This window comes from Vigna umbellata, chromosome 5 (assembly GCF_029865625.1).
Source record: "Vigna umbellata cultivar VRB3 chromosome 5, Vumbellata_1.0, whole genome shotgun sequence".
NCBI lineage: Eukaryota > Viridiplantae > Streptophyta > Magnoliopsida > Fabales > Fabaceae > Vigna > Vigna umbellata.
In genome coordinates, this window is record NC_142169.1 from 29085771 (window position 1) to 29099356 (window position 13586).

Below are 13586 nucleotides of genomic sequence, written 5' to 3' on the forward strand. Positions count from 1 at the left end.
TTCATTTGCAATATCAATTAAATGATATTTTATTAAGCTACTTTTGATGAAATCTGACAATTTTATCATTTGCTATGAAACTTTGCTAAATATTATGTGTGAGAATAATATGTTACGGGCTTCAACCTGACTTATAACGAAAAAAACAATTGTGATAATAAAAGCCTTGTTGGATTTCTAACGCTGTGAATTAATAAAGTGGAGAGTATTTTCATTTCTCCTTCTTGACTGAAAGTTTCAACTTTCTGATAGGAAAGAGATAAGTGTATTAATATTTTTTATATATCAGCTACTTCCTTTAGATGTATCCCTAAAAGAAGAGATAAGTGATTTCACGAGTCTATATGATCCAGTCTGATAGCTCTTTCATGCGTCTGGAACCTTTTTAATAACCTACAAATGGCAGCATACATATAGCATAGTAAAATGGTAAAACATGTTCGGAAAACATGTGCTGAGGAAGAAATAGTTCGTAAAGCCTTCCAAATTCTCATAGCAATGCAGCAGCAGGAGGAGAAACCCTACCTAATTGGTGGGACAAAATAAACGAAGGGTAACTAAGAAAACCATAACCTCGGCTGATAAAATTTAGCCACTGAAAAATCCATGTCAGCACTCTTATATTGCGTTATAGATAATAGTAATAAGATGGAATTTTACGTTCTCTCCAACATATCAAAATCCCTGTTGAAAAAAACGAAGAATGGTGGTTAGTGATGTGCATATATATCGATTGACAGACAAAGTGCATTATCACTGTTGATAATTTTGACGTGGTTTTAAGGGGAGCTGCAAGCAGCTAATACCTTGATTTTTTGATTTTTATTTTATAATTTTGCTAAAACGCTCTCCAACTCCAACCCAGTTATCCAACATCACCAAGCTGGCTTACACCCTAATCCTTCACACACCGTAGTTCATCAACAACTGGTTTGCACTCCCATCTCAGAACTCCTTCTCCAGCCATCGCAATTCTAACCCCAATAAATGGCTCCCCTCAACTGCCAACTGCCATCATCCAAGTTCTTCCACCTTCACCTCAGATATCCCTTAGCCTTCACATCACCACCATGCGTTCCAGCAACGGTACCACATGTGCTGCATCAAGCACCGGAGCCTCTAACGGTAACACAGGGCGCCACCCTGTGTACCGCGGAGTGAGGCGTAGGAGCAGTGGAAAATGGGTTTCTGAAATCCGTGAGCCCAGAAAACCTAACAGGATTTGGTTAGGGACATTTGCCACCCCTGAAATGGCGGCTATTGCCTATGACGTGGCAGCGCTTGCTCTTAAGGGGAAGGATGCCGAACTCAACTTCCCTGATTCCGCCTCTTCTCTTCCCGTTCCTGCTTCATCCGCTGCTCGTGACATTCAGATGGCTGCTGCCAGTGCTGCAGCCGCCGTCGGAGCAGCTAATGATGCACTGAGTGAAGGAAGCCGAGGAGGGAATGTTTCGGTTTCGATGGCACAAGAGTTTCCAGGGGGAAACTTAAACCACTTCGTGGATGATGACTTGATCTTTGACATGCCGAATATTCTGGTCAACATGGCTGAAGGAATGCTACTCAGCCCTCCTCGTTTTGACAATTTTTCTGCTACAGATTATGACTACATGGATGAAAATCCTAATCTCTGGGGCTTCCCTTACTAGTTAGTTACTATCCATCAGATGGTATTAATAACCTTTTATACTAATAATGCAAAAATCTTAATAAGGAAAAAGGTAAGTAAGATATAATAATGAATTATGGGAGAAGTTCTATCCAGTCTTTGCTTAGACGCCAGGAAAGGTAGTGTGTGGAAAGTGTATCTTTCTTAGTCTCTTTCCATTTCGTTTTTCTTTTCTTTTCCTTCTGTACAGTACCACCTTCTAGTTATACTGAGGTTTGCTGCTGTTTCACCTCGAATCTAAGTATATGTAATGTTTATGTAACATGTTAATTAAATAATTTATTTTTTTTCTTCTTTTGATATTGATATGTTATCTTAATTCTCAGTTGGTGTATTTGCAGGTGTTCTTTCTGTTAGATTTAACAAATTTGCTTTAAGTTGGAGACACTAATATATGGCACCGGCCATTTTATTTCATGTTTCTTGCAAACCATAATCAAATGTCTCCCTCACTTCAAATAGAACTAATTCTAATCAATTTCTTAAAACCTAGTCGTAGGTTGCTACTAGTAAGAAACTTCGTTTGAAGACATCCTAGGGAGCAATTAGAATGACTGAGGTTGAAAGAGAAGAAATTCGAATATTAATGCATTGTGAGGTTTTGGTGTTTCCCTACCTTCATTCTCTCCGTGGGAATTTGATCAAAATAGGAATGAACAGAAAAAATGAAAAACCAGATATCGTAGCTAGTTTGGTAAAGAAAAGGGAGCAAGTGGTAGGAAGGCTTAATCATTTAGAATTGATTATTACTTCAGGCAATTAATGAGTGCTGGTATCATAATCATGTTTCAGCCTACTATTTTATTGAGGTTACAAGAATAATGTAGGCTAGATTTAGCTTCTTGGAGGCTGTTTCAAACTCAAGCATCTAATTGTGGTCCACCTTAATTACCCTTTTGTTGACGTTTCATTCTCAAGAAATTGGTGTTTTTAAAGGAGAAAGAAAAATTTTTATGTAGATACGAAATTGCAATAAAGGCACCAAAAGCAGACAAAGACAGGTGTCAAATAAAATGAATGGTATAAAAAGGTATAGATTAAAATTATATATGTAAAAGAATAATATATAATTCTATTCCATAGTTTTATTGAACGTAAAAAACACATACCATTGAGCATATTTTTGTGACATTGACACCTTACCTTACCTTGATAGGTATTGGTTCTAAATCATGCATGCGTGTAATTCCATACGTGTATATATTAAAATGTTTGAATGTATGTTTGTGCATGTCTTTGAAGCGCACCAAATTCAAGTAGTATGAAAGAAACACGCAGCAGTTCTTGCAAAAGAGTAATGATAAAGATACCATGTGAGAAATGAGAGGAAATAAAAAGAGAGAGAAAAAAAAGTACAAAAAGAGTGTATATTAAATATTTCTTACGCCAAAGTTTGTAACTATACCCTAGGATTCTTCAAACACAGGTAAGTGCAGCAAAATCACATCCGATTTTTACATCCCCTCCATTTTCGTTACTTTGAAGGGGTTATTATGGCTTCGACTTTGGTTATTCAGAGAAACTAGTATATAATTGGGATATTCTTAAGGAGGCATGACTAATATACTTGTAACTGTTTATTTTCATTTTAATTTTGACATAATTCATAGAGACTGAAAACCATCATTTAATATGCATAAAGAAAAACATATGGAAAATTTATTGAAGGACAAACTTGCCTAGAGAATAAAAAAGTTAGTGTATGTGGTGGTTAAAACTCTACATTGGGCATATTAGTGTAAAAACCACTTTCGAAATCAACTAATACGTTAGTTTCAAGAAAAACTTAGTTTTAGAAATGAAGTCTTTTAAAATATAATAACATTTTCTTTAAAAAAAAAATTGTACAATTATAGTTTTCCATTTTAAAATAACCAAAATTTAAAGTTATTCCAAAATTTTAAAAATTTTAATATTATTTTTTAATTTTATATCTATTAGATTATAGGTTTCAATTTTATAGAGAGCTAAAACATATTCCTCGGTTAGGATTAATTTTTTAAATATTTAGATCCTAATAAAGGCATTTGTTTTAATGTTATTGTGATCTCTTTGGTTTTTTATTATAATTGAAAACACGAATGTCATTGTGATCTCATCTTATACTTTTTTTTTGTGTTTGTAAGGCTCGTTTTTTACGATCATGATATGTTAATAATTTTTTTTAACAACTTTTTGACAATAGATTACATGTTATTATTTTATTGGTCTGTATATTTGAAACAAACCAATCACAAGCTATCACAGGCGATTGTAAAAAAGTTGTCAAAGAAAGTTGTTAAAAGAACATTTTCCTGTTTCTTAATACAAGTATTTTGTGTCCAGGTTCTTCACCACCCTTTGTCATTGTTTAAGTTGGTTGTGATCAAAGTCTTTTCCTAAGAATTTATCTACAACTCCGGTATGTGAATTCGTTGTCGCTACACTCGCTTTTCTTCTCTTGCTCGTTGTATTCACATACTATTTCAAATTATTAAATAATTTGTCAAGATTTTTGTATTTAAATAACTTTAATTTTTTTTTATATTACATATAAGAATCAAAACCTATTTATGAAGAATATGCTCCTATTAATAACCAAAACTTAAAAATTTCTTTTGGTTTGAATACGTCTCAATAGAAAAAGCGAAGTGAAAATGTAAAAATAATTGGTGTCAAATTATTTTTCTAACTAGTAAGAAAAACTTTTAAGAAGTTTAAGAGGATTATTTATAAATAGGTAAAGTTCATATTGTTTATCTTTCCTTATAGGATACCAAACCAGTTACTTGAGACAAAGGATTATATTTGAAATGTAATTTATGTTCTCTAGGTTGGTGTGTTTGCTATATATTTCTTTTATAAACTTAATCCTCTCTCTTATGCAATTTGAAGTTGCACACATTTCACCTTTAGTTTTTTTTTTATCTTCTGTTCACTAGTTTAGTTTATTTTCTTGTTCTCTTTTTTCATAAAAGGGTTGAAGTACCCTTTATTCTCCTCTTTTTTTAATATTTTACTACTATATTACTTTATATTTTTTTATGAATTTTTATTATATAAGCTTTAAAAGTATATATATCTTACTTTTTCGTTAATTGAAATTGCGTGAAAGTAATAACAAGATGATGTGAACAATAAATTAAAACGCAATGTGTTTATAAAGTGATATATATATATATATATATATATATATATACATATTATTACTTTTAAGATTAATTTTTCACATTATAACTAGAATTAGTAAACATATTAGAACACAATGATATATTTGTAATATAACACGCCTCGATGTATTAGTTATGAATTGGAAAATTATAATTAATATATATGTGATTTTAGGTTTACACTATCTCTAACACTTGTCATCAAGATTTTAGTTATCAAAATTTTGACTACTAAAATATTAGTGTCTAAATCTGTCTCATTAAAATTATAATTAAAGATTAATTTAGAATCATAATGTTGTTAATGTTAGAGACTATTTTAAACTTTAAATTACAAACAATTATAATTTTTTATTCATAATACAAAATTATTTTAAAGAATAGTAATTTTTAATTTATAAAATAATATCTAATTTATTAAATATAGTAAATAATTTTTAATATTTAAAATTGATTGTTGTGTAATATATTTTTTACCGTGTATTTTTAAGTAAAAAAAGTTATGTAAGAAATAATTCTTTTTAAAATTAATATTATCATGTATTTGGATGATTATTATGTAAAAAATACAAGATAATAACAAAATAAACTCATTTTCTCTCTTTTCTTAACGCAATTCTTTTAATGATAACATTAATAAAAGTTATGAAAATAATTAAACTAGTAAAGAAAGAACATTTTATATAAGAAAACTAATTTCCTACTGTTGGCATGAAAACAAAAATTATTATCCTCATCTATGGACGACTTATGGATAGTGAATTATGATAGAATAACTATTTTCAAGAGAACAAGAAGAACATTAAAAATAGAGAACAATCGACTAACCTATCATATTCTTTATATATATATATATATATATATATATATATATATATATATATATATATAAATCTTATCCTTTAGTTAATATTTGTAGTAAATTAAATTAAAAATATTAATACTTTTCATATGATATATTGTTTACTAAATTTTCTGAATTATAATTAGTGGTGCACGTGGAAAAGAAATTGTACACGTTAATGGTGGCAGTCAAGGTGTGATGATTAGGTAATAAGCAATGGTTAAAGCACAACGTAAATGTTAATTATCACCATTATTGACTGTAGTTATGATTATGTGTGATCTTTTTCCTTTCATGTCTAAAATAACACTACATCACCCTCTTTAAGTGCTCCTCCAACACAACTTTTTTTTTTTTAAATTTCAGAACACTCACAAAGTTGCGACCTACAAAAGGACTGCTTAAATTATTTTTCAATCATTTAAGTTTGAATGATTAAATATTTAATTAACTTAACCTTTTATTTATAATTAAACTAATTAAAAAAATTAAGATTAAAGTTATATTTAAATACTTAATCGAATTAATCTAAATTTAATAAGCTTGATATTGATGTATAACTTAATCGTGATCTATTCATGTTTTTTTATAGAATCACATGTTTAATAATTATTTCAAATTTTTTAGTTTTTATTTTTCATGTTGTTATCCAAATTTAATTTTGAAGGGTTTAATTTTAGATAAGAAAATCATTAATTTTCTTAAAGATCTACTGTTTACATTATCAAAGACGTTTATTTTATACTCTTAATTAAATTAGTTTATAAATAATTTTTTACCCTTTTAGATTTTTTGTTAATTTAAATTTTAGTCTCTCTGATTTTTTTCATCCCCATAAATTTAAAATAGGTCACTTTTAGTCCAAAAGTGCTATCCAATGGCGCTTATAAAACACTATTGAAACGTAAGTGTGAAAAAAAATATAGAATACTTTCAAATTAAAAGAACAAAAAATGGATAGAATTTAAAATAGATTAAAATTAAACTGTTAAGATTACTATAAGAGTAAAATATAGTTTTAAACAATTTGTACTGATGATATTAATAATTTAAATCCTTAAGCCACCACTCCGGATAAAGATTTACATAACTACAACTTACACTTATGTTTATATATATACATAGAAGTACTCAACTAAAGAGAAAAAAATGATTTTCTTTCGACAAACTAGAACTTAGAATTTAAAATTTGTAGATAGTTGTTTAATTGAGTGTTACATAATTTTTTTTCTTGTAGAGACAATTACAACTGTCTTATCGAAAACCACTAATTAGTGATAAAATATTTGGTACAAAGAATTTTGTCCAAATCCAATCCACAGTTACAAATTGCATTGTTGTTGTCACTGTGCCACTGGCACACCTTGTCTTCTCTCCCTTCAAAGAGTTAAGCCCAGTGGGCCCATTTATAAAGACCTCCATAAATGCTTCATTATATATAATCTTTAGCTAATATCCCTCTCTTCATAACAAATAAAAAATAAATACTACATCCCTTTTATTGGATAATGAAATAAAACTTAAAATAGTTACTGGGCCCACAAAATTTAAAACAGTCATTTATGTGTATGATCTTATTATATATATATATATATATATATATATATATATATATATATATATATATATATATATATATATATATATATATATATATTGTAAAATATATTTAATTTAAATGACATCATTAGTATGATCTTATTAGATCTTCACTATTAGTACAATCCTTTCTGGTTTACAGCAATTTACTATATTTTGGATATGCTTATCAGAAATCACTATTTTGGATTGGTTTGCTCGGTGGTAATTTCTTGCACAGTTACTGTTCGGATCTTGAATCTACCAAGTTTCCGAGACAGTGAGTGTATGAAACCAGATCGACCACGGGTTCTGGTTGAATAAGCCCTTTTAGTCCGAAAGACGAGTTTCTTTCTGGTTGCATTCGGTGTGCATTGAGAAGAATTATGATGGCTACCCTTTTTCTGTTCAGGCAAGTTGGGAATGTTGGAGATGAAGTTGCAATTGATTGAAGTTGATTCTGCAGGTTCACCAGGGTGTGCCAGGTGTGATTCAGTGGCTGTGCCTTCGCTTTGAAATGTTTGCATGTTCTGAGATTGAAAATTTGAAACCAGTGTTGTAGAAAAACTTGTCAACGAGTAGTAATGGATTAAAGATATGAAAATTATGCAGATGAAAGTGGTTTAAGGGTTGGTGTGTGGGATGCCAAGCTTTATATATAAGTGTAACGATTTCTTATGTAGTGGGTAATTAAGGATGAATATGGTAACCAATGGAAGCAAAAGGTAAAGAACTGATCAAACACTGGAAAGATAGAAATTGGACTTTCTCTTAGTTTAGGTTACAACTCGGTTAAGACTTGGAAGAATTTTCAACATGCAAGAGGACGGGTTCAGCAAGTCTAGTTGAACTTTCTTTTTGGAAAAATTATTAGTATCTAACCATTCCTGAACTGGATGATATCTAGTCAGCTAAGAACTATATGGTCTCATCAGTCTTAGCAAATTGATTGGTCGAGTAGCATAAATGGAGTAGTCAATCTTAAGTAAAAATTAAGATTAAGAATGATTAATTTAAACTAAAACACGATCATTGTCAGTTGGATTACTAGTTCGAAACCCATCTCAAAATATATAAATATAGGTATTGCACTAGGTTAGTTACATTTAATACACATTTATTGATAGATTCTTGAATTTTTGCTGACTTTGACACCAGAGTATTTTCTACAAATAACCTCCCAATACGATCAAACAGAGTGAAGGATAAACATTGACCTATGCAAAAAATTAGATAAACAAAGTTTGGAGAGCTATTAATCTCGATCCCACAAACCGAAACAATTCCTTATTTAAATAATGATTATACCATTATATTACTATTATATATATAAATTAAGAAATTTTTTTTACCTCAAATAAAACTAATTTAGAATATATAAGATACTATAAATTTTGTCTTATAAAAATTGATTTTATTGCATTAGGTCAATTTACATTATATATAAATGAATACACATATTTAATAACTGGTTTTTGTAAAATTAAATTAGATATGAAATTTACAAACATTAACTAAAAATAAAAATAATTTATAATATATAAATGAGTTTATACCTCATGTTATAAATCGATTTAGTAATATTAAATTAAATTTAAATTCTAATTTTTAATAAAAATAACTAATTTTTAAGGAATAAAAAAAAGTCATATTTATCAAATATATAAAAACATATTTATTATGATAAAATATTCGAGAGGCTAATCGAAATCATTAAAAAAGTGTTTTAAATATTAATCATGGTAAATCCTTTTAAAAGTATAAATATTAATTTCTATGCAATCACATGTTATATAAAATTTATAACAAAATTAGCTGGTTAATCTTAACTTTTTAAGCAAATTTGATATCAATTATGTTTTTAAACTTTATTGAATAAACAATTATAGGTGTTATTCTATATCTGATAGCTGAAAATCAGGTAATTGATTTTAAATTGATTATTATTATGCACTCAAAGCAAATTTTATATTACGATTTGGTTTTTTAAAAAAGTAAAAAAAAAATGAAATAAAAAATTATATTTTAAATTATTTCTTATCTACTACTATAATGTTACTAGTGAAGAAAAGAGTCATCCTTACTAGTACACCCGGTCAATTTTGCTCTCCTTATATGGTTTGGTCCTAACTCGCGTGGGTTGGGGTAATAAATTATCTCTCACTCTAACAATTTTTTTGTCAGTATATAATAATATTATTTAGTTGAGGTTACAGTAAGATGACGGAAAAAATATTAGAGTGAGAGATGAAAGAGAAAGGAGTTAAGAGATGAGAGAGATCAGTAAGGGTTTGAGAATTTTTTCTTTAGTTTTGATAATCAAAATTATTCAATACTTTTTAAATCTTAAAATCTATGATATATATATATATATATATATATATATATATATATATATATATATATATATATATATATATATATATATATATATATATATATATATATATATTATTGTGACTTGTTAATTAAAATATATATTTTTTAAGATAAAAATAAAAATTTGTTTTTAATATTGCATATGTTAATTTGTTTTTTTTTTCTTTTTTTAAATTGTACAGTAGTAAAACTTATTTTTGTTTTTTTTTTCTCAAATTCATAAAATATTGGAATCTGAATAGAACACCAAAAACAATTCTTATCTTATTAATGGAATCTGTATATATATACTAAATTAAAGTGGTAAGAAGTAGTGGTTAATATTGGTTTTGCCATTAACACGGTAGATCGTGGATTTTTAACGGTAGCCTGAATAATTGGCGTCACATCTTTTTCTATCTGACTTTCACTGCTCCCCAATAACTGTCATCCATGAATTTTTAATTGCAGTACGTAGCCAATAGATCATGTTTTCAAAATTCACATAATTATAATTGTCTCCCTCTATAATAGTAAAATCTCCCAGTCATTTCTAAACAAAGATTTGCTCAGTGCTCCACTGATTGCACATAAATCAATTAATCAACTCTATCTAGACCCCAATGCCAATAATCTAGGTAGAATGTACATTAAACTTTGATCTTAATAACTGTAATCTTATTAACTCTGACATATATATTATCTTTATTTTTTTTCTTTTATTTATAATCAGTTTCTTATTAATTTTTATCTCTGTTTTAAATTTAATCTATATTTTTTTTATTATAAATAAAAAAACTTATATATATTTATTAAGAAAAATTAATCTTATACTTTTTACTATAAACTTATATATATTTATCAAGAAAGATTAATCTTTTTCATAATTTTGACTATATATTAAAAGAAGTTAAACCAATTTTTTTCGTAATTTTTATTAGGATGATGATATTTTAACAACTAAAAATTAACAACTTTTTAATAATAATTAAATATCAAAAATTTATTGATCCATTTTAAATATATATTTTTTGAATATTTTAAATGCATTGATAAAAAGCTAAAAATTATGAAAAGATGTTAAAAGAAAATTTTATTAACATTTTGACATGTAGTTATTATTAAAAAGTTGTTAATTTTTAATTGTTAAAATATCATCATTTGTTACTCATCCCACTCCGCTAACAATACTTTAGGCCAACACACTTTAACTGCAAAAGAAGATTAAAATTAACTAAAACAAAAATTGGGTACAGTAATCCTAAAACGCAGTATTTCATCAGTCACCAACGTTAACATTCGCAGTAATAAACGAGTCTGAAAAGAATTAAGGAATATTCTTAATTATACAGGGTTTAATTAACCTAATCAATATGATTGATAACGGAAAATTATATCAATCATCTGGAAATTGCGTTCCAAGAGTATGGAATCAGTTGAAGAAAGTCTCACTATTTCTTGTCGTCATCTTTAATAACCTCTTGGGTAGAGACATATCGAACCTTGAAGCGTTCAAGCTTCTCTTGAACCGGTTGCTGAAGACCACGGGAAGTGGTGTTTTGGGTTTCTTCAACATGTCTCTTTCTTTCTTTACTCAATATTTCTTCGACTTTTTCGAACTCATCGAAAACGCGATTCACAAGCTTAGATACAAGGGCTACTTTCCTTTCTCCCTCTTTATCTTTAATGCTTGGTGGCACTGCCACGGCACGGCCATAATTCTCATAAATCGGCTGTTGTTGTGGTGGATAAATCGTGGATGATAGTCCTAAGCTTGTGTCGTAACTGTTCATGGGTCTTGCCGGTTGAGGAAATTGATTTAACACAAACTTTTCACTTGAAGCAGTCATGGGCATTGAAATGATGGATGCAAAGGGAAACCTGTTAATTTGGGTGGTTCTGTTTGTTGTGAGTGATAAAATATAAATGATGAGGCAAGACAAAATGTCTACTATTTATATACGAGAATTCTGGATAGATTCTCGGAGTTGATTTCTTGACCAACGACTTCACAATTCAAATGTTAAGGTTAAGGTTATGGTCAAAGGAAGACCGTGTCTTGCATTGATTCCTTGTCCTTTGGGCAAAATAAGACTTATGACTGTAAACTACCTGCGAGAGCCACGAAACCTTCCACGAATGAACATTTTGTGCAGAGATGAATTCAAATTTAATTTATTACTTGAAAGTTTCAAACATATTTATAATGAATTCTTTAAATTAAAAATAAAATGAGAGATGAACCTTTTGAAATAGTCTAAAAAGAAACACAACATCATCCATGGAAGGTTTCACGTGTGGATGATTTTCCATATATGAACGTCAGTGGAAACATTTTTTATTGGACAGCTAAATTCTAAACACACGATGATAGGGGCTTCTACGTGCACATCCAAGGTTTCTTCCTCCACTTCATGGGTCAAAATTTTGACTTGAATAAGGATTTTTCTAAATTTCGAAATTTGATTAAAGGTTGTTAATCCTATTTTAAAATCCAATGAAGTTTTGTACTTCCATTTAGACTATACTAAACATTTACAAATAAATATAACTAGAAAAGAACAATTTATTAAGAAAGAAACAAAACGAATGAAACGGGGAAGAAATGCCTGATGATAGGTTTAAGCTCATCTTTGAAAAGTCCACATTCTTTGGGCCCTTAAATCTGTGGCCTGTAAAAAAGATTTACCCGAGAAAGTTGAAGTTGGGACATGTTGAATTTTCTAATCAAGTAACGTAAAAGGTTTCAAATCATTAGTCAATTAATTTCCTTTTCTCACTTAATTAAATTTACAAATTAGTAGACTTACTACTTTGGTATAAACATTGATGAAAAATTATGAGCGAGAAAGTGAGCGCCAATACATTAGAAAGATGACTAGATCAAACTTACTTATACGAAGATGATATATTATACAATATAAGTAATGATAGATCACAAGATTCTTAGTTTCATGTTTAGTTAAAGTAACTTTGAATGTTCTACATTTGTTAAATTTTATTTTCATTTTGGTCCTTTGGATCATATTATTTAATACTTTTAATGTTTGCATTACTCTTTACTAGATTAAGTAATGTAGTTTATTATTATGTAGTATGATTAACTTTTTCGCGTTCAAAGCTAATTAAAATATTATTCGTAAGCAGGTAAAAAATATTGTAAATACAACAGATTTTTTGATCGCTAAAATATGCAAATAAATATGAAATTTTGAAATCGAATTAGTGATAAAAAAGTATTTAATTTTAAACAATGAATTCACCGACTGTCTCTAAAATAATTATTGTTAGATTTTTAATTTCTACTGCTGAATTAACAATTGAAATAAGTAACACTTTTTAGTTGCAAAATTGGTCAGGAGTGACCAAATTATTAAATGATGAAATAGAGATAGAAATTTTAGTACTATATATTTAACGAGAAAATTAAAATTTTGTTACTAATTGCTTTGCAATTAGGATTTTTGTTACAATATAATTTTGGTCATTAAAATGTATAATTTTTTATTGTGAATATTTTCGACTTATGTAATTCAAAATAATTATATTTTAAAATCTAAAACAATCATATTCCTATTATGTAATTTGTAATAGCCGTATTCTCATAATATAAAATCTAGATCTATATCCCATGTTTCTTTTTTTAAAATAAGCATATTCCAAAAAAATATAATCCATAAGAACCATACACCCTAATGGGGTAAACTAAAACAAAATAGACGTAATCAAAATAAACATATTTCTTAATTTACTTAATCTGAATTAACATATTCAAAACTAAAGAATACATAATAACCATTCTTGAAACAATAATATTTTGACACACAAAAAATTTATAAATTTATTTATCTTTTATTTTTGGGTTAAATATGTTTTTAGTCTCTAAACTATCAAGCGATTTTGTTTTTCGTCCCTCTTCAAAAGATTTGTTCATTTTAGTCCTCCTAGATTTGAAACTCTTATGTTTAGTCCTTAAAAAGTAACAGTG

The 13586-nt window shown here is 28.1% G+C and overlaps 1 protein-coding gene across 1 annotated transcript; it reads left to right on the forward strand.

The window, feature by feature from the left end:
• The first annotated feature begins 854 nt into the window (after positions 1-854).
• On the forward strand, positions 855-2066 carry HRD (Integrase-type DNA-binding superfamily protein). Its single transcript, XM_047320876.2, has one exon. It carries the CDS (start codon positions 1071-1073, stop codon positions 1647-1649), a length of 579 nt encoding a protein of 192 aa, XP_047176832.1. The 5' UTR covers positions 855-1070; the 3' UTR covers positions 1650-2066.
• Positions 2067-13586: the final 11520 nt, after the last annotated feature.

What these genes read in the sequence shown, in the direction of transcription:
- HRD (XM_047320876.2), top strand. Translation starts at nt 1,071, where the DNA reads ATGCGTTCCAGCAACGGTACCACATGTGCTGCATCAAGCACCGGAGCC.